Source organism: Cricetulus griseus, chromosome 4 (assembly GCF_003668045.3).
Source record: "Cricetulus griseus strain 17A/GY chromosome 4, alternate assembly CriGri-PICRH-1.0, whole genome shotgun sequence".
NCBI classification, from domain to species: domain Eukaryota; kingdom Metazoa; phylum Chordata; class Mammalia; order Rodentia; family Cricetidae; genus Cricetulus; species Cricetulus griseus.
The window spans coordinates 102,463,432-102,485,496 of NC_048597.1; the positions used below are offsets into that span (position 1 = coordinate 102,463,432).

Here is a 22,065-nt window from a genome sequence, read left to right on the forward strand (position 1 = left end):
TTGAAATATAAGCCATCTGTTTTCTTTTATATGAGTTGCCATGGCCATGGTGTCTCTTCACAGCAATAGAAACCCACAGCATACATGGAGTGGTATGGTGGTGAAATACAGAGCACCGCAGGAAAGAAAGACCATGGACTATCCATGTAGTATATTCAGTAGGTGGTGTAAAGAAAATATAGAATGATTTGCCTGTTCTGGGCATTTCTGGAAATTGAATTATCAGATGGAGACTTTTGTTCTGGTTCCTTTCACCTCTCCAAGCTCATGCAAGTCACAGCACATATCTGTTCTTCATTCCCTTTTCATGAGTGGACACTATCTCATTGTATGGATGTGCCATGTGGATGGACGTTTTGGACATACACACCCGTTCACGGCTATATTCGCCACTCCCTTGTGCTCCTGGTAATGAATAAATGAATGACATGAACAGAACTATCCAAAGCCACAGAGTTGTTATAATGATTCAAAGCCAGGATTGGAGATCAGACAGCTACCCCTCTGGTTCTAACCACCAGACTTTACTGCCCTGATGGGGACCCTGTATATCTGGTATTTAAAATTTTTGTTACATTCATCTTTGGTGTGTGTGTGTGTGTGTGTGTGTGTGTGTGTGTGTGTGTGTGTGTGTAGAGTTATTTCTTTCTTATTATTTGGGTCCTGGGTATTGAACTCAGGTTGTCAGCCTTGGTGGCAAGCACCTTTAACATCTCATGGCCCTATCCTATTTACAGGTGAAGATTACTATATTCCTCAGAGTTTTAGAAAAGAAATGACATCCTCAAGCAAAGAAACCAATGGTGGGACAAAGGTGGGGGCAGAATTAAGAGAAAGCAGTTAGAGTGCTGCCTATGGCTGGCAAGAGGGAAACCCAGGGGACAAAGCCAGAGTTCCCAAGTAAGAATCTGAATGGGGGGGGGAGGGACACTCACCCAAACTCCCTGCCCTCTAGTCTCTTGAAATGGAGCCAGCAGGGATGGGGGCAGCTGCCTTGATGGAAATCACAGGAAGCAAAAGTACAAACAGACTGGAAACATGCAGATCTGCCTGGCCAGTGATCGGGTGGGAGGGACTGCAGTGGGCTGAGAGAAGATTCTGTTCTACAATACAGGAACTACTCTTGCTCTCTTTCTCACGGAGGAGCATTGTCCTCTGAAGTCCAACTCTCAGAATGAAATGTTCCACTTGTGCCTGGAGGACCCTAAGTCTCAATGCAGAGAAACAGCTGCCATATCCATGTTATTATGGGGCCTTAGACACAGGGGTCAGTGGGTGCCTGGTCCGTGCCAACCATGTCTATTACACAGGGTCTTGGGTCAGCTGTGCAATCCATGCCAGAAGCAGTCCATTTTGCAGACCCTGCTTTCGTTCAACCTACCCAATGGGGTGTCAGACCTGGTGTGGAAGCTCACAACTGTAATCCCAGAACTTGATAGGGGGAGGCAGGGAGATGAGGAGTTCAGGCCCAGTCTCAGCTACTTAGGGAGTTCAAAAGAAGCCCATGTTGGTTACAGGAGACCCTGTCCCAAAACCAAACAAAACCCAAACGAAGAAAATCAACCAAACAAGATTTCATCTCAACTCCACCTTCTTCGGAACCCTGTCTGGGGACATCCTCGGTCCTCCAGCAGGTAGGCTCTGTCAGGCATGGTCAAGAAAGCTACTTCTGCTGGACGGTAGCTTTGTTCTTGGTGGTCTGAGGCTGACTCGCCCAAGTCCTGGGTTGACCTCCCAGGAGCAGGACAGAATCTAGAGGATCAAGTAAGCAAGATGAAGTGTGGATATAGTCTACCCATCCCATAATGAATCTGATCCTGCCCACCGGCATCTGCAGACATCGTATTGCTGGGAGAGGGGAAGGACAAAAGCCACCATTCATTCACCTGGTGCACCGGTACACATGGACTGTACAAAGGATTGTAGAAAATGAGCGGGTAATTTCTGTAAAGTGTGGTGGCACACTCCTGTGATCCCAGCACTCAGGAGGTAGAGAATCAGAAGTTCAAGGCCAGCCTGGATGCTTGAGAGCCTGTCTCAAACAAAGAAACAGCAAAAGAAAACAAGACAGATGGAATACATCTTAACGTGGCTAGAGGCAATGAAGTATCTAGGCCCCTCTCTGAGTCACACAGGGTCTTATGACATTTGAAGGGCAGCTCTCTTCAACCAAGTGAAATGGGTTCAAAAGAGCAAAAGAAAAAAGGAAGGGGGAATTTTAAAAATGCCCATCTTCTGAACACCATCTTTGTGCAGGCGTCGGGGGAGGATGCAGGGCGGGGTCATCTGCCAGCCAGGCCTGTAGGACTTGGTTCTTGTTTATTCCACTCACATTTGGGGCTGTTGCCAGGACCCGCCTCCACTGCAGTCACTGGAGGAGCTGGAAGTTAAAAGTTCCTGCTAAGAATCGGTGTGGTTTTTTGGTTTTTTTGTTTGTTTGTTTGTTTTGTTTTTGGCTGCTCCTACCAGAGTATTTGCTGGGTCTAGCCTGGGAGGGTCTAGCCAAGGTCCAGCCTGAACAGAGAGCCAGTCTGTCGCCATGCCGGCTTGCTGCAGCTGGAATGACGTCTTGCAGTATGAGACAAACAAAGTCACCCGGATCCAGAGTATGAATTATGGCACCATTAAATGGGTCTTGCATGTGATGGTCTTTTCTTACGTTAGGTAAGTGGGGCGTGGGATGGGCAGATCTCTGCAGCACTGGACAGCACCAGCTCCCCCAGGGGGCAGCTGCTGGTGCACTTGCTGGATTCCATGCAGTTGTTAAATCTGAAACACACTCTCATAATCGGCTGGGAGGAAACAGTAGGAGGAAGCTGCCCTTGGCTGCAGCTGGAGGAAGCCACAAAGAAAGGATGGCAGGCTTTGTGCTTCCCTTCAGCTTTTATAACTGTGGCAGAGGCCTGCCAGGATGAGCAGGGCAGGGCATGCCTGAGGAACCTGGGAGACACAGGCAGACACCCTGGGCTCCCATGTGGAGGTGGGGATTTCCCCTGGTGAGTCTGAGTCATCCTCATGCTTAGTAGGTATAGGACCAGGCTTGGAAATGTTATTTTAGAGCATAAAGGGGGCCCTTTTAAAACAGCATATGAAGTTACCTTGGACTTTCACCGATTTACAGTGTCCAGGTCCATGGCATTCAGTGTGCTCACTGAGCTGTATGGTGGTGGTGGGGGGGGGGGTATATATTTAGAACATTTTCAGCCAGGCATGGAGGCAGAAGCAGGTGGATCTTTGAGTTCAAGGCCAACCTGATTTACAGAGCAAGTTCCAGGACAGCTGAGGCTGCAGAGACAAACCCTGTCTCAAAATGCCCAAACAAAACCAAAAAAAAAAAAAAAAAAAAAAAAGCATTTTCATCACCCCCAAATTAATCTTTTCACCCTCTAGCTATCATTTTCAACTTCCTCACTGTCTTTTAGCATCTATGAATTTACCTATTTTTCACATTTCATATAAACAGAATCACATAGCATTCGGTCCTTTGTGACTGGCTCTTTCGTTGTCACGTGAATTAATGCTGTACACTTTCTAATGGCCAGATAACAGTCCATTGTATATAAAATACTTCTACTTATCCATTCATCAGATGACGGCCTTTGGGTTGTTACTATTTTTGTTATCTGGGCCCTAATTTCTCCTGGGGTTGCCTCCAAGGGAACTTGTTGGGTCACATGGCACCTGCGTGTCACCCTCAGAGGCACTGCTGGACTGTTTTGCACAGCAGTTTCACCTTTTCACAGCAGTGGAACATGAGGGCTCCAGTCTTGCAACCTCACCAATACTCAATACTGTGGCTTTCTGATCATAACTAACCTTGAGGGTGCGGCATGGTCGCTCATTGTGGCTTTGACTTGTGATTCTCTGACCGTGGTAAAGATGGTGCCTTTGTTACAACATGTGGGCTGCTGTGGTTTACTAAGAGGGAGAGTGGCCTCTGTGTGTGTGTACTTGCTTGTGTGTGAGGATAACAGTGCATGTGGAGGCCACAGGTCAACTTCCTCAGTAGCTCTCCTTATTCTTTTGAAACAGGTTTCTCACAGACCTGAAGCCCACAGATTCAGCCAGATTGGCTGGCCACTGAGCGCCTGGATCCTACAGGCTCTGCTTCCCTGGTGCTGCTGTGCTCAACTTTTACATGGGTGCTGCAGATTGGATTTGGGTCTTTATGCTCGCACAGCAAACATCCCACAGAGCCATTCCTCAAGCTCAAAGGTGGCCCATTTTATAATCCCGGATACATCTTGGCCAAGCCACTTAGCCAGCATGCCTCTGTTTCCGTGTCTGTTCATACAATTTTTGGACAACTAAAGAGGAAAAAGTACACCCTTCATCATGATTTTGATGTGAGCAATCCGTAACTGGTAGCTATTTCTAAAGAATCGTCTTTGTGAGCAGAATGGGTATTTTTATATTCACCCTCTATTTTGAGTCTCAGAGTAACCACAACCATGTTTGAGTTTGAGATATAGAAATGTGGATTCAAAAACATCTGTGTGTGTGTGTGTACATGTGCATGCATGTTTTTGAAGGTGTCCATCTGTTCTGTTTGTGCCTGTGCACATACACGTGTAGAAGTTACAGGCTGATGTTTAGACATGTTCTTTGACTGCTCTCCTTCTTACTGTTTTTGAGACAGGGTCTCTCCTTGAACCCAAGTCTCACCCTTTTGGCTAGACTGGCAGCCAATGAGCTAGCTCCAGGGATTTCCTTCTCTCTGATTGGCCAGTACTGTGATTATATGCACATGCCACCAAACATGGCCTTCATGTGAGAACTCCGGTCTTTGTGGTGATATATTTTTTATGATTTAATAACGCCACTGCAGATCAAAATGCAAAACTAGCCACAGCCATAGAGCCAGGCAATGGTGATACACACCTTTAATTCCACCAGCCACACTACTTAGCTACATACATGGCATACATAAACTCACACAGGCACATATGCACACATACACGCAAGCTAAAAATAATAAACAAGAGATATCTGGGGAATCTGGGCCTGTTTGTAGTCCTGGTTTGTTTGTATGGTCTCAGCCCCAAAACAGCTGTGGAGACTATGTTTCTGGCTGTTGCCAAGGCTAGCTTCTTCCTCAGTCCCAGCAGGAGCCCACATCGATGGCTGATTGTCCCCTGGTGCCACACTCCTACTTGATTTGCTGTGACTAGGGGGCTACTGTTTGAACCAAGCTGCCTGTAACGTCACCATCTTGAATTTTATTCCACAATCTGAGAAGCAGAGAGGTAGAATATAGTTGCTTTCTATTGTGAATTTTTACCCCCCTTTCCCGGAAACTGATCTGAGAAGTACTTCAGTGGCAAAAGAAGGTATGAGAAGGCTGATCTCATTTACAGCAGCTTCTCCTGGCCCAGCCAACCCCCTCCACCAGCAGCACTGCTGTCCTTTGAAGCCCCAGGATGTCTTTTGCTGGGGAGGGGGTGTGCCTGTGCTTATGTATGTTTTTTAAAATGGAGTCCCAGATTGACTGACTGTTCCCCAAAGGGTAGCCTCACACCTGGAAAGCTGGGCCTCTTCTGTGAAGTTTCCACAGAAGTGGAGAATATACCAGACACCAAACCCAACCCAGGCACAGTGTCTATGGCCTTGGGGACATGAAATGTGTCACATATCACCTTGGCCCTGGATGATATGATGACATTCGAGCAGCTGGAGGATTAAAAAAGGCCCTCATAGAAGGAGACCCCTATAGGAGAATTCAGCCACGTGACACAGAGGACCCAAAGGCCAGTACCTGCAAAGATCGAGAAAGCAAACAAGAGGGACAGCGAAGACCCAAGGGAGGAGGGAGGAGAAGGAGCCAGGGTGGATAAGAACTGGACTGTGATTCTCTGAAGAAGCTATCACTGGGGAGCGGAACCATCTGACTAGTGTTTCTGAAGGCTCCAGTGCCACTGTGCAGAGGGATGGGGCATGTGATAGGACAAGAGTGGGGTGCAAGCACCACTAAGAAACCAGATGAGCTACAATGCGGCGGTGGAGTTGGAGAGGTGTGGACCGAGTTGAAATGGACCTGCAATGGGAGAGATGGCTCAGGCATCCTGTAGCTGAGGATGCCTTTGTCTGACCCATGAAAGACCAAAGAGAGGCAAGCTCGCTAGACCCATTGGTCAGGACCAGTAGAGATACTGGCAACTAAAATGTTATGACTACTTCTGTTGTGCTATCTTTAGCTCCAAGATGTTAAAAACACAATCTGAAACATATAATCTCTAAGGAAAGAAAGGAAGGAAGGAAGGAAGGAAGGAAGGAAGGAAGGAAGGAAGGAAGGAAGAGAAAGAAAGAGAGAAAAAAAATGAGCACAATCTCTTTCTCTTTAGCTTTACAAAAGCTGCCCAGGCAGCCGGCTCCTCTGCTCCATCATATCACATGAGAGGTTTCTGGTGTCCCCTTCAGCCCGGCCTCCCTGGCTGTTAACACAACACTGGGCTGTGGCTTAACAGTATCTGGTTGATGTTACAGTGTCTCAGAGGGGAATCCCAGGCCACTGCAAAAACAAGCAGGGCTCAGACTCTGGACAGAATTGAGCTTTATTTTGAGGGTGCTGGGAAACATGAAGAGGAGGAAGTTCTTTGTTTCTCTATCTGCTGTGTTTTCATAATGCTTTTTCCCCCCTGGGGGAGTGTCCGGCTGTCCTCTGCCTCTTTGACAGGGACACATGGGCACTTGGAACTCACTCAAATAACCTAGTAATCTCACATCTCAAAGTCCTCAGTCATGTGTCTAGACTCTGCTCTGATAAGGTACCATTGCCAGAGAGCAGGTTCAGCAGTCCTTGGGAACATGCTACAGGATGGGTAACTGGTGGGATCCAGCTCATTTAGGGGGCAGCTGCAGCTGAGGTCCTGGTGCCTGGTTCCACTGAGAAGGACTGTGGGTTTGTTACTTCAAATTGAGCAATGGTTCACAGATACCTTTTTCCTGGAACAGTCTGCTTCTTGATCATGTAGTTTCCAGCTGAACCATATGAATTGTCTAACAACCTTTACAAATCTCTTTGGTGACTAAGTCACATAGCCAGCTGAGATCAAACTTGGACATCTCATCCAGAGTTCATGCTCAGATTGGAGCGTGGAGGGGACAGGACCAGGCCTGGAGGGATATCGTATAGTATTGGATCATCCAGCTATGAATTGGCAGTGATCTAGGCTGAGGAGGTGACAGTGACCGAGGATGGGTGGAGCTGAGCAGTATCAGGAAAATCAGGAAGATAAAATAGTAGAATTTCTTTGACTTGGTTTTCTGAAACAGGGTTTCAAGTAACTCCACATGTAGCTGCATCTGGCCTTGAATAGCTACACTCCTGTCTCTGTCACCCAAGTGGCATGCACCTTCTTGCCCAGCTCAAACGATAGGATGTATAGTTTATTTATTTATTTATTTTGAGACAGGGTTTCTATCTGTAACAGTCCTGGCTGCCCTGGAACTAGCTCTATAGACCAGGCTGGTGTCGAACTCACAGAGATCCACCTGTCTCTGTCTCCCAAGCACTGGGATTAAAGGTGTGTGCTACCACCACCTGGCAGGATTTGTAGTTGAATGGATGTATGTGGAAGAGGATAAATGAGAGAGTCACCCTGGGCTTCCCATTTGAGACACTGTAACACAAGCCTTGGGTGGTTAACTCATGACCTAGTGCTGTATTAACAGCCAGGCAGGCTATGCTGTTGGGGACAACAGAAGCCAGGGGTATGCACCAGCCTACCCAGAAGCCTCTCCTGCGGAATGATGGAGCAGAGGAGCCGGCTGCCCCGGGGAACTTTCATAAATGAACAATGTATGAGCCTTACAGAGAGAATGGACACATTTCTGAGCTGGGCCACTGATAAGAAGTTGGTGGCTACCTTCCTGGAGTTGATAAGTTCAGGAGAAAAGGCAACTGGGGTCAAAGGCTAAGTTTGGAGCTTATGGCTTTGAGTTTGAATGTATATGAGGCTCATAATTGTGCATATTGATTGTGTAGATATTTGCTTTCAGAGCTTTAAGATAGAATATATATCACCACCCTATCGATGGTGATTGGAGCCATGGACATGTTCAACTGACCAGCTAGAAAACGAAAGCAAGAAGCTTGGAACAGAGTCCTGAGTGGTGCTAGCATTCAAGGGGCAGGGAAATGGAGAAGTTCCCCAAGGGATTCTGAGATGGAGAGGCCAGAGAGATCCAAGGGGGCCAGGAGAATGTAGACTCCTTGAGGCTGAGGGAAGAAGGAGAAAGAAGTGGTCCATGTCACCAAAGTCGATCGTGGCGTCTGCAGACACTTGGAAGGGAGTGAGCTGGCAAGGGAGGCATTGGAGAAGTGGTGGGGGTGGGAGCCAGACTGGAGTGGGTGGAGGAGTGAATGGAGATGCAGAAATGGGATTCAGTGAGTCACTCTTTCAAAAGACTGGGCTCCATGGGAGGAGCCAGGCCCTGCATGGTGCTAGAAAACGTGGGGTGGAGGGGGTATTTATTTTTAAGATGAGAAATTGTATTTGAATGCAGATGGAAAAGAGATGGGGAAAGGGAGAAAGTGATGGCATAAGTGAAAAAATTACCACCATCACCATTGTCATCATCTTCGCTGGCACCAGCTAGCAACCACAGGGAAGGCTTGCCTGGCCCCCTTCTTCTGTAATCACATTACAGTTCCATTCTGTGCCCTTCTCCTTCAGAGGGCTTCTCACTATTGCCGCATCTATCCTCATGTCTGTACTGATGCCCAAGGCGCTGTCCAGACCCTTCACTGTCTCAGCTGTGCCCACACGACCATGCCTCTGACAAGCCTTTGTGAGAGGCAGTATGCACACTTTTGCCTCATGAAACATTGCAGCCTTCTGTAGATTGGCCCAAGGAATTGAGCCATAAATGCACATGCCCTTTGACCTGACGTTTCACCTCAGGTGGCATAAATGCCTTTGCTGGGAGAAGACTCTCCGATAAATGCTCCTGACTACATGGGTCCGTGCAGCAAAGGCAGGAACAAGGCCCCAGGCTAGCTGTGGGTTAAGCAAATGTGAAGGCAGGTTTGTCTCAGAGCTTGTCTTTCACTTTAGAGCTCACACCTTTGCTCAGAACTTATAAGAGACAGGCAGAGTTTGCTGAGAGACACTTCCTTCCTGGGGAACTCATAGAACCTTCTCTTCATGTTGCCAGTGGGCCAGTTATGCAGGTACAAATCTGCAAAAGTCCTTCAGATCCAAAGCATATGGGTCGGGACTCTGAAGAATGCCTTCCTAGGAGCCATCTGCATCTACATTTGGTGAGTCAGGCGGGAGCCATTCTCAGGGCTCCATGACTCCAACCTCCCTCTCCATCTCCACTCTATCCTGGCTCCTCCAATCCCTCCCGTTTGGCCACACTGCTCTGCAAGGGTCTCTGGGTGGCCTTAGCTTCTCCTGCTGCAGGTCTCTTGTGCCTGCCAGGTTCTCCAGCTCTTCCTTCCTCCCATCTCAATCTTACCCATTCCGTCGGCTCAGCTAGACACCTGGCTCCTTAATACTGTGCTTGCTCCAGGGTCTGGTGGGTTGTGTGCACCTGGATATGTTGAACATCAGTTTCTTAGAGCTAATAGTCAGTGGGATTAGAGGTTAGAGAATTGTGACTGAACCCACGGCCCAGAGAGGAAGGCTGGCTTCTCTTGAGTCATCACTTGAGGTCAAGAGTTTGTGACTGGATTGATCATTAGACTATTCTTTCTAACAGGCAAGATACTTCAAACTCTCTTTGCCTCTTTTCTCCTTTGATGTGTCTCTAGGATGTGTTAATTGAATTCTCATGTTCGCCAGGCAGTGGTGGGGGACGCCTTTAATCCCAGCACTGGGGAGGGAAACACAGGTAGGTCTCTGTGAGTTTGAGGTCAGCCCGGTCTACAGAGTGAGTTCCAGGACAGCCAAAGCCACACAGAGAAACCCTGCCTCAAAAAAAAAAATCAATAAATAAATAAAAATAAAAAGAAAGAAAGAAAAAGAAAAGAATTTTCATGTTCATTATGATATAGAGGTCTATTATGTTTGCAAAGCCTTTGTGGTTTTAACAGGGCTGGATTCTATTAAAGATGACCATGTATTGCATATTCTAGAATGGATAATGATGCCTCAGACTGAGCTTCCCAAATGGTAGAGCATGTGTTGTTCTGGTAGGATGCTGCAATGGATAACTTGAAAGAACATTGCAAGTATTTTTGTAAATGTTTTGAGGCTGAAGTGAGACTGGACATTCATAGTCGTATTTGTCTACAGTGTTCTATTAAGGTCTGTATTATTCATGCTGAGTGTGTCCTGAATGTGGATTTCTAGCACCAATACTTTTTAAAGTGTTTACATTTTTTTAAGATTTTATTTATTTAATATGTATGCAACATTCTGCTTCCATCTATATCTGCATACCAGAAGAGGGCATCAGATCTCATAACGGATGGTGTTGAGCCACCATGTGGTTGCTGGGAATTGAACTCAGGACCTCTGGAAGAGCAGTCAGTGCTCTTAACCTCTGAGCCATCTCTCCAGCCCCTAAACTGTTTACATTTTGTGTGCGTGTGCGTGCTCATGTGCCATGGTGTGCACGTGAAGGGCAGAGAACAACTTCTAGAAGTGAGATCTCTCCTTCCATCATCATGTGGGTTCTGGGGATTGAACCCAGGTCGTCAGTCTTGTTGGCAAGTGCCTTAACTCAACTCACTGAACCATCTCACTGGACTGATTCCTTTCTTCTTTAATCACTGTTGGAGAAACACTAAAATGTACTATGAATAATGTCATACCCATGTGCTACTGTGCAACTTAAGAAACAAAGCTTACTAGTCCAGCTTTCTCCCTGTAAACTCATCCTCCACCCCAGTCTCTTTCCCCTGGCAAACATACATCTGAATTTGATGTTTGTTCCCTTGTTTTGATATTTCTATAGACATATGTCTATATCTATAAAAAATGTGTGTACTTTTTGGTTTTTAAGACAGGGTGTCTCTGTGTAGCTCTGGCTGTCCTGGAACTCACTCTGTAGGCCAGGCTGGCCTCAGACTCACTGACATCCACCTGACTCTGCCTTCTGAGTGCTGGGATTAAAGGCGTGTGTGAATTTTATGTTAGCTATCAAGGTAAAATTCATATGGCATAAAACTGACCACTTAAAGAGAGGGGGAAACAAAGGACTACTTTAAAGTAAACACACAGGTAGCATTTCCCATGTGCTTGGTATTATATAATAAATGCCTTTATCTACTAATATATTTTGTCATCTTTTTTTAACTTTTTATTTATTTATTTATTTATTTATTTATTTATTTATTGGTTTTTCGAGACAGGGTTTCTTTGTGGCTTTGGAGGCTGTCCTGGTACTAGCTCTTGTAGACCAGGCTGGTCTCGAACTCACAGAGATCCACCTGCCTCTGCCTCCCGAGTGCTGAGATTAAGGCGTGCACCACCAACACCCAGCTTATTTTGTCATCTTAAAAGGAAATAATGTACTCACTGTCACTCCCCATTTCTCTCCTGCAACCATCCATCTTCTGTCCCTATAGATTTATCTGTGTATTTCTTTTTCTTTTCTTTTCTTTTCTTTTCTTTTTTCTTTTCTTTTCTTTTTTTTTTTTTTTTTTTTTTTGGTTTTTTGAGAAAGAGTTTCTCTGTGGCTTTGAAGGCTGGTCTCCAACTCACAGAGATCCACCTTTCTCTGCCTCCCTAGTGCTGGGACTAAAGGATTGCTCCACCATCACCTGCTTTATTCTGTATATTTCTGATAAACAAAATGACCCACTGGGTGTGGTGGTGCATGCCTTTAATTCCCAGCATTCGAGAGTTAGAGGCAAGATGACCTCTGTGAATTCAAAGGCCATCCTGGTCTACACCAGGACTACATAGAGAGACCCTGTCTCAGAAACAAACAAACAAAAAAATCTATTGACCTGAAATAAGAGCAAGCAGAGCTGAGGTGTTACTGGACCCTGGGACAGAGCTATTCAACACATAAAGAATGGGACTGATTAGTATTAGTAGGTAATACTAAGAGGGGGTGGTAGGTACAACTACTAGTCCCGGTTTGCAGAGAGGGAGAGTCCCAAGGAAGCAGGTCACTGGGCATAAGCAGGCTTTGAACAGAAACTTCTCTGACCACACCCTTCCCCCAGAGTCTGCAGCCCAAACCACTGCCCTGGGTTGTGCAAAAACCACTGATGCTTTTTCATCTGTTCTCAGCTTTGCTTTGGTGAGTGACAAGCTGTATCAGCGGAAGGAGCCTGTTATCAGCTCCGTGCACACCAAGGTCAAAGGGATCGCAAAGGTGACAGAGAATGTCATGGAGGGTGGGGTGATGAAGTCACTGCACAGCGTCTTTGACACTGCGGACTACACCTTCCCTTTGCAGGTGAGCACCAGGCAGCTGCCTCCAGGACTTATCTCTGCTCGCTGCCTTTTCCCATCCTTAGGAGTCTAAGCCTCATTTCAAAAACAATTGTCTTGGGACTAGGGAACCTAGCTCTTCTGGCAGAATGCTTGGCTAGCATGCATGAAACCTGGATTCAATCCCTAGCACCCATAAAACCAGTGGTAGTATAAGCCTGTAGCCCCCAGGAGGTCAAGAATGGAGAAGAGGGAGTTCAAGGTCTCCCTTAGCTGCATAGTGAGTTTGAGGCCAGCCTAGAATACATAAGACCTTGTCTCAACAGAAAAAGAAAAAACATTGGTCCTATTTAAAACCTGCAAAAATCCCAATTGAGAAAACCTAAAAAATGCAAAACTGGGTCACATCTAGCAGCTCAAAGAAGATGCATCTTCGCTTTATAGAGTCCTACTGGGTTGCTGGAAATAGCATCACATCCTGGCGCATTCCAAATGTGATCTGATTCACTGGCGGTGTTGCGCATGCAAGTGGCTTTAGAAGCAAGGCCACCACATGGCAAGCCCCAGCCAGGATTCACAAGGGCGGAGAGCTTGTCTTCTGCATGGCTTGTGTGACCTTTTACCGTTGAAAAGGTCCTCAGGAGATGGTTCTTGAGTCTTTCTAAAGAAAGGATGTGGTGACAAGGATATAAAAGGTGTAGGTCACAGAGAACTGTGTGGCTAGCTGAGTCTGCAAAGCAGGAAAAAATGAAAGCAGTTAACCAAAAAAGGAGAAATAAGAGAGGGGCCAAGAAGTGAGGAACAGATGGGGGTGGAAGGAACAAAAGAGCCCATTTGCAACCCTGGGGAGCCAGAGCACTTGGCAAAACCATCAGGCCCAAGCTGCTATTTGTTTCTAACTACAAACCATAAAAGCCACTGATTGCCCAGGTAGTGGGAAGCCCCCTAGCCTTCCATTAAGCCCTGAGAAATCTGAACAGCTTGCCCAGGGTGCAGCCCACAACCCACCTCCACTTCCCCCGCTCTCCAGAGTCTCAATTTAATGGGATTTGACTGTGTCAGAAAACTGACACAGCTGCTTTTGAGGCCGGCTCAGACAGAAAATGACTGCTCCCCACATTCGAAAGCTCCTCTGCTCCCCCTTGCCTGGTGAGACAGTTCCTGCAGCTTTGATGTTAAAAACCCTTGGCAAAGTCCACGCTGCTGCCCACGGCTGACTTCTAGAGGCCTGGAAGAGTACAAAGCCCCCCTCCACACACACACCCCGTACTTAGCCAAACATATGATGCTTAAGGAGCTCTGCCCCCTAAGGCCTTGCCTTTGCTTTTCCATTTCTCTCTGCAGGGGAACTCCTTCTTCGTAATGACCAATTTTCTCAAGTCAGAAGGCCAAGAACAGAAGCTATGTCCTGAGGTAAGCAGGGGGCCCTCTCAGAGAGATGAAGGGGGAGATTCATTCTGGGAAAGAGCTCTTTGTCAGCCTGCCTCAGTCTAGGGGCCGTTTGGACACCTGTTTTTGCCTTCACAGGCTCTCTGTGCAGCTCACAACAATATTATTCCTGGCATGTGTATGATTTATTTCCCATTTCATTGAAGCCTCCCAAATTCAGGAGGATACCTCCCAGACCCTAATTTACACAAGAAAACACTTAAGACATATCATGATACACTTCGAGCCTTCAGAAAACGTGCTGCTCGTAGAACCAAAATGATCACCCAGAACAGATGAAACCCAAGGCCTCTGAGGGTACCACTGCTTAGAGGGCAACACGTGACTCTGGGGAGGGGGCGTTTAGCCTACACTGAACACTGGCTTGGGTCATTCCACCTGCACACGTGCCTTCTCTTTACATGTCAATACCCATGCTATCTCTGGTTATTTCAGTAAATGTGGCCAAGCCCTAGTGTATACATGAATTGGTACAGATTATTCTGGCTATTCAAACGCCTGTGCACCCCAAGGGCGTCACACAGCTTGGTTTAGTCTCACGGTCCCTGGTGGGCTGAGCTCAGCTGGGCAGCTTTCTGTTGATTTGGCTTGTGTCTCACAGAGCTGTGGTTGCAAAACAGCTGCTGTTAGCATCATTTGGAGGTACCTCATCACTCCCAGGGACTCCCAAGAGTTTTTCTCTTCTCGGGGGTCTTCCCACATGCTTCCTCCAGAAGGGTAGCCACGTTTCCAAACTGCATCTCAGGGACCCCAGAGCCAAGAAGGCAGAAGTAGGCATAAGCCTGGAGCTGGCACCATGTTAGTTCTGTGATCACACATAGGCCCAGCTCCAAAGGGAGGGAAATGCTTCATCTATAGGCCAGTAGTGTGATCAAGAACTTCCCCAACCCATGCAACAATCACAAAACAAATGTTAGAGTCTCTTTAACAGACAGAAATAGAATTGGTTTATCTTCTTTCCTGGGAGTTCCTTATAGTTGATAATGAAAATCACAACCACTCAAGAGCCATAGTACATATTCATTCATTCATTCATTCATTCATTCATTCATTCATTCATACTACAATGATCAAGACCTGTTATGAGTTAGGCTATAGAGATGTGACTGAGGCTTTGCAATTAAAAGAGTCATAGTTGAGCCAGGCAGTGGTGGCGCACGCCTTTAATCCCAGCACTCAGGAGGCAGGGGCAGGTGGGTCTCTGTGAGTTCGAGGCCAGCCTGGTCTACAGAGCGAGTTCCAGGACGGTGAGGGCTACATAGAGAAAGCCTGCTCAAAAAAAATTAAAAAATTAAAAAATTAAAAAAACCAAAATAAAACAAAGCCAAAATAACAACAACAACAACAAAATAAACCAAACAAATGCCCAGATGACAAGGAACAGATGCCACTGTACATCTGTCTTTCCAAGACTAGCGGTTCGACCTGCTGCACAAAGTCAAACACACAAACAAACCCTTTCTTTTTCCTTGTTCTGAACTTCGGCCCCAGACACAGCTGAACCATTCTCTCCAGCCAGGAGTGTGCTAACCATGTCCTTTCTTTCCATGAGGCCTGCTGCACCTTGGTACCTGTGCGGGCAGGGCCACTGCAACCTCAACCTTGCCACCACTCTCTACCCCAATCCCTGAAAGTGCTTCCTGGCTGCCTTAACACCTGCTGTTTACATTTTTACTTATTTTTGGTTTTGAGATATAATTCATCCACTCTAAAACCTATGACTCCCGAGTATACAGTTCGGGGATTTTTTTTTTTTTTTTTTTTTTTGCAGCTTCATGCAACCCATCATCATAATTACCTAATTCCAAAAAACAGTTTCTATCACCCCCAAGGAAATTTTGACTCTCAAAACAAGTTGTCCCCATTAGTGACCAATTTGTCTCTCCTCCCTACAGCCACTGACAACCAGGCTGCTCTTCTCTGTGGATTTGCCTATCCAGGACATTTCCTATACATAGAGCCACACAGGACATGGCCTCTTGTGTCCGGCCCTTTTCACACTGCGTCATGTTTTGAAGTCATCCCTATGTAGCATGTGTCAGGACCTGGCTGAACAAGACTCCACATATGGGGGCTGAAAAATTAGTCAACCATTAAAGTGCTTTCATTCATGCATGAGGATCCAAGTTTGATCCCCAGCACCCACATAAAGAGCAGGGTGTAGTCATGCCCACTTGTGATCCTAGTGCTGGTGAGGCAGGCAGGTGGGTCCCTGGGGCTTGATGGTAGGCCAGCCAGCCCAGCCAAATAGTGAGCTAGTCTTAGTGGGAGACTTGTCTCAAAAAAAAAAAAAAATAAGATGGAGAGTGACAGAAAAAGACACCTGACATTGACCTCTGGCTTACACACACACACACACACACACACACGAATGAGCCACCCTTTATCTGTCCTATCTCACACTGATGGATTTGGTCTGTTTTCACTTTCTGGCCACTGGGAGTAGCGCTTCAGTAACAGTGGTGAGCAGAGGTTTGTGGTATCTTGGTGATGTGATGCTCACTCTCTGTTCTTCTGCCTTTCCTTCTGCAGTTCCCCACCAGCCGCTCTGCACTCTGTAAATCTGACAGGGACTGTAAAGAGGGATGGATGGACGCGCAAAGCAAAGGTGCTTTTCTGTCTTTCTCTGAACTGTTGAGAAGGGATGAGCCAGTGACTTTGTGACATTCAAACTGTGATGCTTAGTTTGGAGTCGAGTCCTTAGCCTCTGGCTTTCGGTTGCCTTTCCCTCAACCAAATCACAAGTCAGGCTGTGCCTGTTTCCTGATTTGTCCCCAACAAACCAGCTAAAGCCTGTACATGTGACTCCAATGCCACCATTGGAGAGATGCTGGGTCAGGTTCTAATTGTTGAAGCACTTCCCCAAAGGCAGGGAACTTGAACCTCCAAGGACCTGGAAGCTTAACTTTTTAATTTTACTTTTCCTTCTCTCCTTCCCTCCCTCCCTCCCTCCTTTCCTCCTTCCCTCTTGCTTTCTTTTCTTTTCTTTCTCAATAATGGAGCTCAAACCCAGGGCTTCTTGAAGACTGGGTAAGCACTCTAGCACTGAGCTACAGCCCCAACCTTGCAAAAAGACATGGCCTTGTGTTCTAACTTTAAAAGGCATAAGACTCTGATATGGTAGTGCAGGTCTTTAATCCCAGCAGAGGTAGAGGCAGGCCAGTCTTGTCTACATAGCAAGTTCCAGGCCAGCCAGAGCTTACATAGAGAGACCCTGTCTCAAAACAAGGAAGTAAGAGCCACCAGTGGTTACAGTGTACACACTCACACTCACAGAAAAGTCCATTCCATAACATGTACATGTGAGTTGCCATGGAGATCACTGTAAGGTGGCTTGCCCTTTATCAGTTCTCTCTCTTCCTGACACTTCAGAAAGATGCTCCCAGTCCCTCATGTGGCTTCACACATCCCCAGACGAGCTGTGTACCCCTGGAAACACCCAGATGCCACATGAGAAGCCATACTTTAGTCCACATACAGTACACATTGTATACAGAACTCTCCTCTAAGGCATCGCTCCCTGAAGAAAACAAAAACAAAGGGCAGGCAGACTCCAGCATCTCCCTATGCTATCTCTGGGCCTTTCTAGGGATGCATTGCCAAGTGTTCTGTTTAGCTTGGCACGCGTAGGTGAGGAGGGTTCATGGGAGAAGTATCTGCTTGGGCCTAAGAGTGTAGTTGTCTCTGTGTAGGCTGAGTTCATGGTGCCTTGTTCGGTACATTCACATCTGTGGTTCTTCAACCCCTTAAAACTTGTAGGACTCCAGACTGGCAAGTGCATACAATATGATAAGAACAGGAAGACCTGTGAAGTCTTTGCCTGGTGTCCCGCAGAGGAAGGGAAAGAGGCTCCCCGGTGAGTTGCATGACGGGAGGCATAAACAGTGGCCTTGGCTGCAAAGTCCTGGCTTGGGGAACCTCTGTGTCATCTCAGGGAAGGCCATGCCAGCTCTTAACATGTTATAGTGGTCCTGAACCAGCTGGTATGTAGGTGTGGCCTGGAACACCCTTAAGTGGCCCTGACTATCATGGCTGCTCTGGAAACCCTCCCCAAGAGGTACAGCAGGGTTTGCTCTGATCCATCCATGCTCATATTTAATGACAAAGATTATGAAGAAGCAGAGCTGAGGAGGCGGCTCAGTGAGGAAAGTGCCTGTCCAGCAAGCCTGGGGTCCTGAGTTTGAATCCCAAGCACTGACATAAAAAGCCAGGTGTAGCAGCAGACACAGTAGTCCCAGCTGAGAAGGCAGAGTCAGGGGCTGCTGGCCAACTAGTCTAGCCAAATTGGTGAGCTCGAGGTTTGGTGAGAGACACTGCTTGGAGAGTGCTACCAACTGCTAGCCTCCACACACAGGCATTCTGAGGCCTGCGCACCTGTGGGCATGTGCATGTAACACACACACACACACACACACACACACACACACACAGAGCAAGAGAGAGAGAGAGACTGCTTCTAGAAGTGTAGTGGCTCTAGAACATCTCTGTTCAATAGAATTTCCTTTAGTAATGGGAATGTTTGTTATCCATGGTGTCCAATATGGCAGCAACCAAGCTATTTTATGTGTGGTGACTGCACACATAAAATAAGGAATGTAATTTTAATTGAAAATACAAAAATACACTTGTAGTACATGCCTTTAATCCCAGAATTTGGGAGGCAAAGGCAGGCAGGGTTTCTTTTTTTTTTTTTTTTTTTTTTTTTTTCAAGACAGGGTTTCCCTGTGGCTTTGGAGGAAGCTGTCCTGGAACTAGCTCTTGTAGACCAGGCTGGTCTCGAACTCACAGAGATCCACCTGCCTCTCTCTGCCTGCCAAGTGCTGGGATTAAAGGCGTGCACCACCAACGCCCGGCTGGCAGGCAGGGTTTCTATGAGTTTGAGAGTTTGAGGCCAGCCTGGTTTATGGAGTGAGTTCCAGGACAGCCAGGGCTACACAGAGAAACCCTGTCTTGAAAAACAAAAGAACAAAAGAAAAACAAAAGACAAAAAAATTAAAATTTTTTATATTATACTTATTGACATTTACATTTGTTAGTTTGCTTTGCTTATTATGTGGGTGCTTATGTGCCATAGCATACATCTGGGCCTCAGAGGACAACTTTCGGAAACTGGTTCTTTCTTTCCACCATGTGGGTCCCAGGGAGTGAACTCAAGCCATTAGGCTTAGAGGCACCTTTGCCAGAGCTGCCTCACTGGCCTGATTTAGTCTTAGTATCCACTTATGCTTTATGAGACTTCCCAGACCAAGCAGGACTCAGGACCACTCTGTCTGTGGGACAAAGAGAAGGCTGCCCAAGCTGACACGTATACAGCTCAGGCCAAGGTCCATCACGCCATCCAATGTCCTGGTGCAGGCAGTAGGTAGAACCGCCCTTTCTGGCCTTTGGTTGTCAGCCCAGTTTCATTTCTAGGTCAGGGACGTTTCTGTGTGCAGAAGGTACCATGCTGTAAGTGGGAAAGCAGCCTCCACCGAGGGACTGCTTGGGTCCACACAGAGGACTCTGTGTTTGTCAGTTTCAGCTCTGCCACCAGCTCATTCATCAGATGAATACCGTGTGTCTCCACAGGCCTGTCCCAGAGCCCTTTCATTCTTTCTGTTATTGTTATTGCCAGTGTCTTTGAGACAGGGTCTTACTATGTAGCCTTGGCTATCCTGGAACTCACTAAGTAGATCAGGCTGGCCTCAAACTCACAGAGAACCACCTGCCTCTGCTTCCTGTGTATTGGGATTAAAGGTGTGTATCACAATACCTGCTGTTATTTTTATTCTTCTTACTTTTGTAATACTCCTGCCTCAGCCTCCTGAGTTCTGGACTTACAGCCATAAACCACCTTTTGACATGATTGGGCAAGTAGTGTCCTCTCATGGCATGTGAACCAGGTAAGATGGTTCACTTAACACCCTAACCCCCATCCAACACAGCTACCAAGGAGTTGGCGTTCGTCAGTTACTTCCCTTGTGTGTCACTTCATATGACATAAAAATCCAAAATATGAGATGAGCAGGTAGGGAGTGGGTCCCCAGGTTCTTGCCCTGTGCCAGGAGAGATAAACTCACTCTGGAGACCAGGCTGGCCTCGAACTCACAGTGGTCCCTCTGCCTCTGCCTCTGCCTCCTGAGTGCTGGGATTAAAGGCATGTGCTGTCACCACCACCACCACCTAGCTACATTTAAAATATTTTAAGGCCAGAATCCAGTACAAAGCAGGAATTCATTGTAAATAATACTATTTTATGCAAGTACCATGAATCCAATTTTATTAAATGGAAAAAGAAGGTATATTATTTTTGTTTTGCTGTTTAATTGATTAGTTAATTAATTTTTACTCCTTAAGGGAGACATCCAGAATCCCTGGTTCCAGGCTTCAAAAGTGTGAGGTTCTCTCTTCTCCCCATGATCCTTCTAATTATTCTCTCTTCTGTTTTGCCTTTCTGCACATTGTAGTTCACAGAGTTCAAAAGTTTCCACAAAAGCTCTGGAATGTTCTAATTGGCATGACTGTGTCTTAAGACCTCTGTGAACCAATCACTGTGGTCAAGGGAAGTGGCTGATACTGTGCAGGAAGCCTTAGGTCGAATGTCCACGTGAGACAATTAGGATGAACAGGAAGTAGAGTTGTCCCCACCCAACCTTCTGTAGCCTCTGTGGGCTGGGGAGCCCAGGAGGGAGAAAACTGAGACTACGCCAAAAGCAGAGTATGGGTGCTGGATAGACAAAACTAAGTAATCTCCACAGCTATGCCCCAGCAGAACCAAACCTAGGTTACAGAAGCCCTGGAATGGAAGTCAGATGGTCCTTGTGTCCCTTCTATCCTTGTCTGTGTTGCTGGAGTGTGAAATAATATAAGAGTCTTTTGTTTGTGCTTTGGTTTTGGGTTTTTTGTTGTTGTTGTTGTGTTTTGCTTTGTTTTTGTTTGTTTTTTCGGCACAAAGATTTTTCTGTGTAGCCCTGGCTGTCCTGAACTTACTCTGTAGTCCAGATTGGCCTGGAACTCACAGAGATTCGCCTGCCTTTGCCTCCCCAGTACTGAGATTAAAAGCATGCGCCACCACTGCTCCCAAATTTGTTTTTGTTTTTTAACCTTCAGCCAGTCCCCATTTTTCATAGATTTTCAACTGCTGATGGTCTTGTTGATCACTGTATCCCAGGGCTCTGCTCCATGCCCAGTACCATAATTATTTGTTGATGAATGGTTGTCTGGCTGGTGGGTAAGTGACCTATCTGTAGCCTGGAATTTTGATTCCTCTAACTCAGTATAAAACTAAATGCTACTCAGAGCCTCTGATGAATGAATGAATGAATGAATGAATGAATGAATGAAATTATGAATGAATGATATAGACAACTCTGTGTGTTGTTCTGTGATAAAGACTGGACATACCAAAATAAAATTATCACTCAGCCTTGCAGGGACCTCAAGCCTATCTTGGAAGTCTCAAACATGGGCGCTCAAGGGCTGACTGGCACTGCCTCAAAGCCAATTACGCTTATTCTGTCTCAGTTTCAAGTTTATGAGTGGATGGGGCTTGACACCAGCCATGGTGGGGACATTTATGGCCTGGTAATCGGCAAGTGCTACATGTGAGGCTCTTTCCTTTCTCCCTTGGAGAGCCAGTTGTCAGATGTTAGCGCACCACCGCACAACAGCCAGACATGCAATTGTATCAGTGTTGGGCATGACACCATAATTGCCGTGGGGTTCTCAAGTAGGGAGAAGGCTTCTGGGGGAAGCTACAGGCTTTATGGAGAACTTTGCAAAGTTGCTGTAGTCATTTCTCTTCACTCAAAAGCACAAAACCATAACCCTCTGGTCCCATGGACTCTTTGTCCCTGAAGTCACCAATCCTTGTTTTCCTCTCCCAGGCCTGCACTCCTGAAGAGCGCTGAAAACTTCACTGTGCTCATCAAGAACAATATCCACTTCCCCGGCCACAACTATACAACGTAAGAATCTCAAATGTCTGGCTGTCTTATCAATTTGTATGCATCAGTTATCTAGGCTGTGGAACAAAGGATCCCAAACCTGGGGAGTCTGAAAATTACAAGAGCTGTTCTCTCTCTCATCTGTGGATCGGGACTCTGGAAATGTCTTTGCTGGGTGGTTCTGGCTCATTTTCTTTCCAGAGCTGCCAGTCAGAGCTTCTGCTAGCTCTAGGTTTGATTAGAACTGAGTCCTTTTCCAGCCTTATCCATGTGGCTGAGGCAGCAAGGCTAAGTTCCTCACCATGCTCATCTCACCTAAGAACCATCTGAGTATCCACAGGACATGGTGGCTGCTT

The 22,065-nt window shown here is 46.6% G+C and overlaps 1 protein-coding gene across 2 annotated transcripts in view; it reads left to right on the forward strand.

Annotated features, from left to right (window-relative positions):
• Positions 1–2,328: 2,328 nt before the first annotated feature.
• The window catches only part of LOC100765617 (purinergic receptor P2X 7), a 38,249-nt gene continuing 18,512 nt past the window's right edge, over positions 2,329–22,065 (forward strand). Inside the window, exons 1-6 of one of the 2 annotated variants that reach the window (XM_027414038.2) lie at positions 2,329–2,664; positions 12,192–12,360; positions 13,680–13,748; positions 16,317–16,392; positions 17,544–17,640; positions 21,650–21,730. In XM_027414038.2, coding sequence (XP_027269839.1) covers positions 2,540–2,664; positions 12,192–12,360; positions 13,680–13,748; positions 16,317–16,392; positions 17,544–17,640; positions 21,650–21,730 — 617 coding nt within the window. In that variant the 5' untranslated portion in view covers positions 2,329–2,539. Of the gene's footprint in view, positions 2,665–8,340; positions 9,263–12,191; positions 12,361–13,679; positions 13,749–16,316; positions 16,393–17,543; positions 17,641–21,649; positions 21,731–22,065 lie in introns of those variants that run through there. The other variant, XM_027414039.2, reaches the window with a different exon arrangement.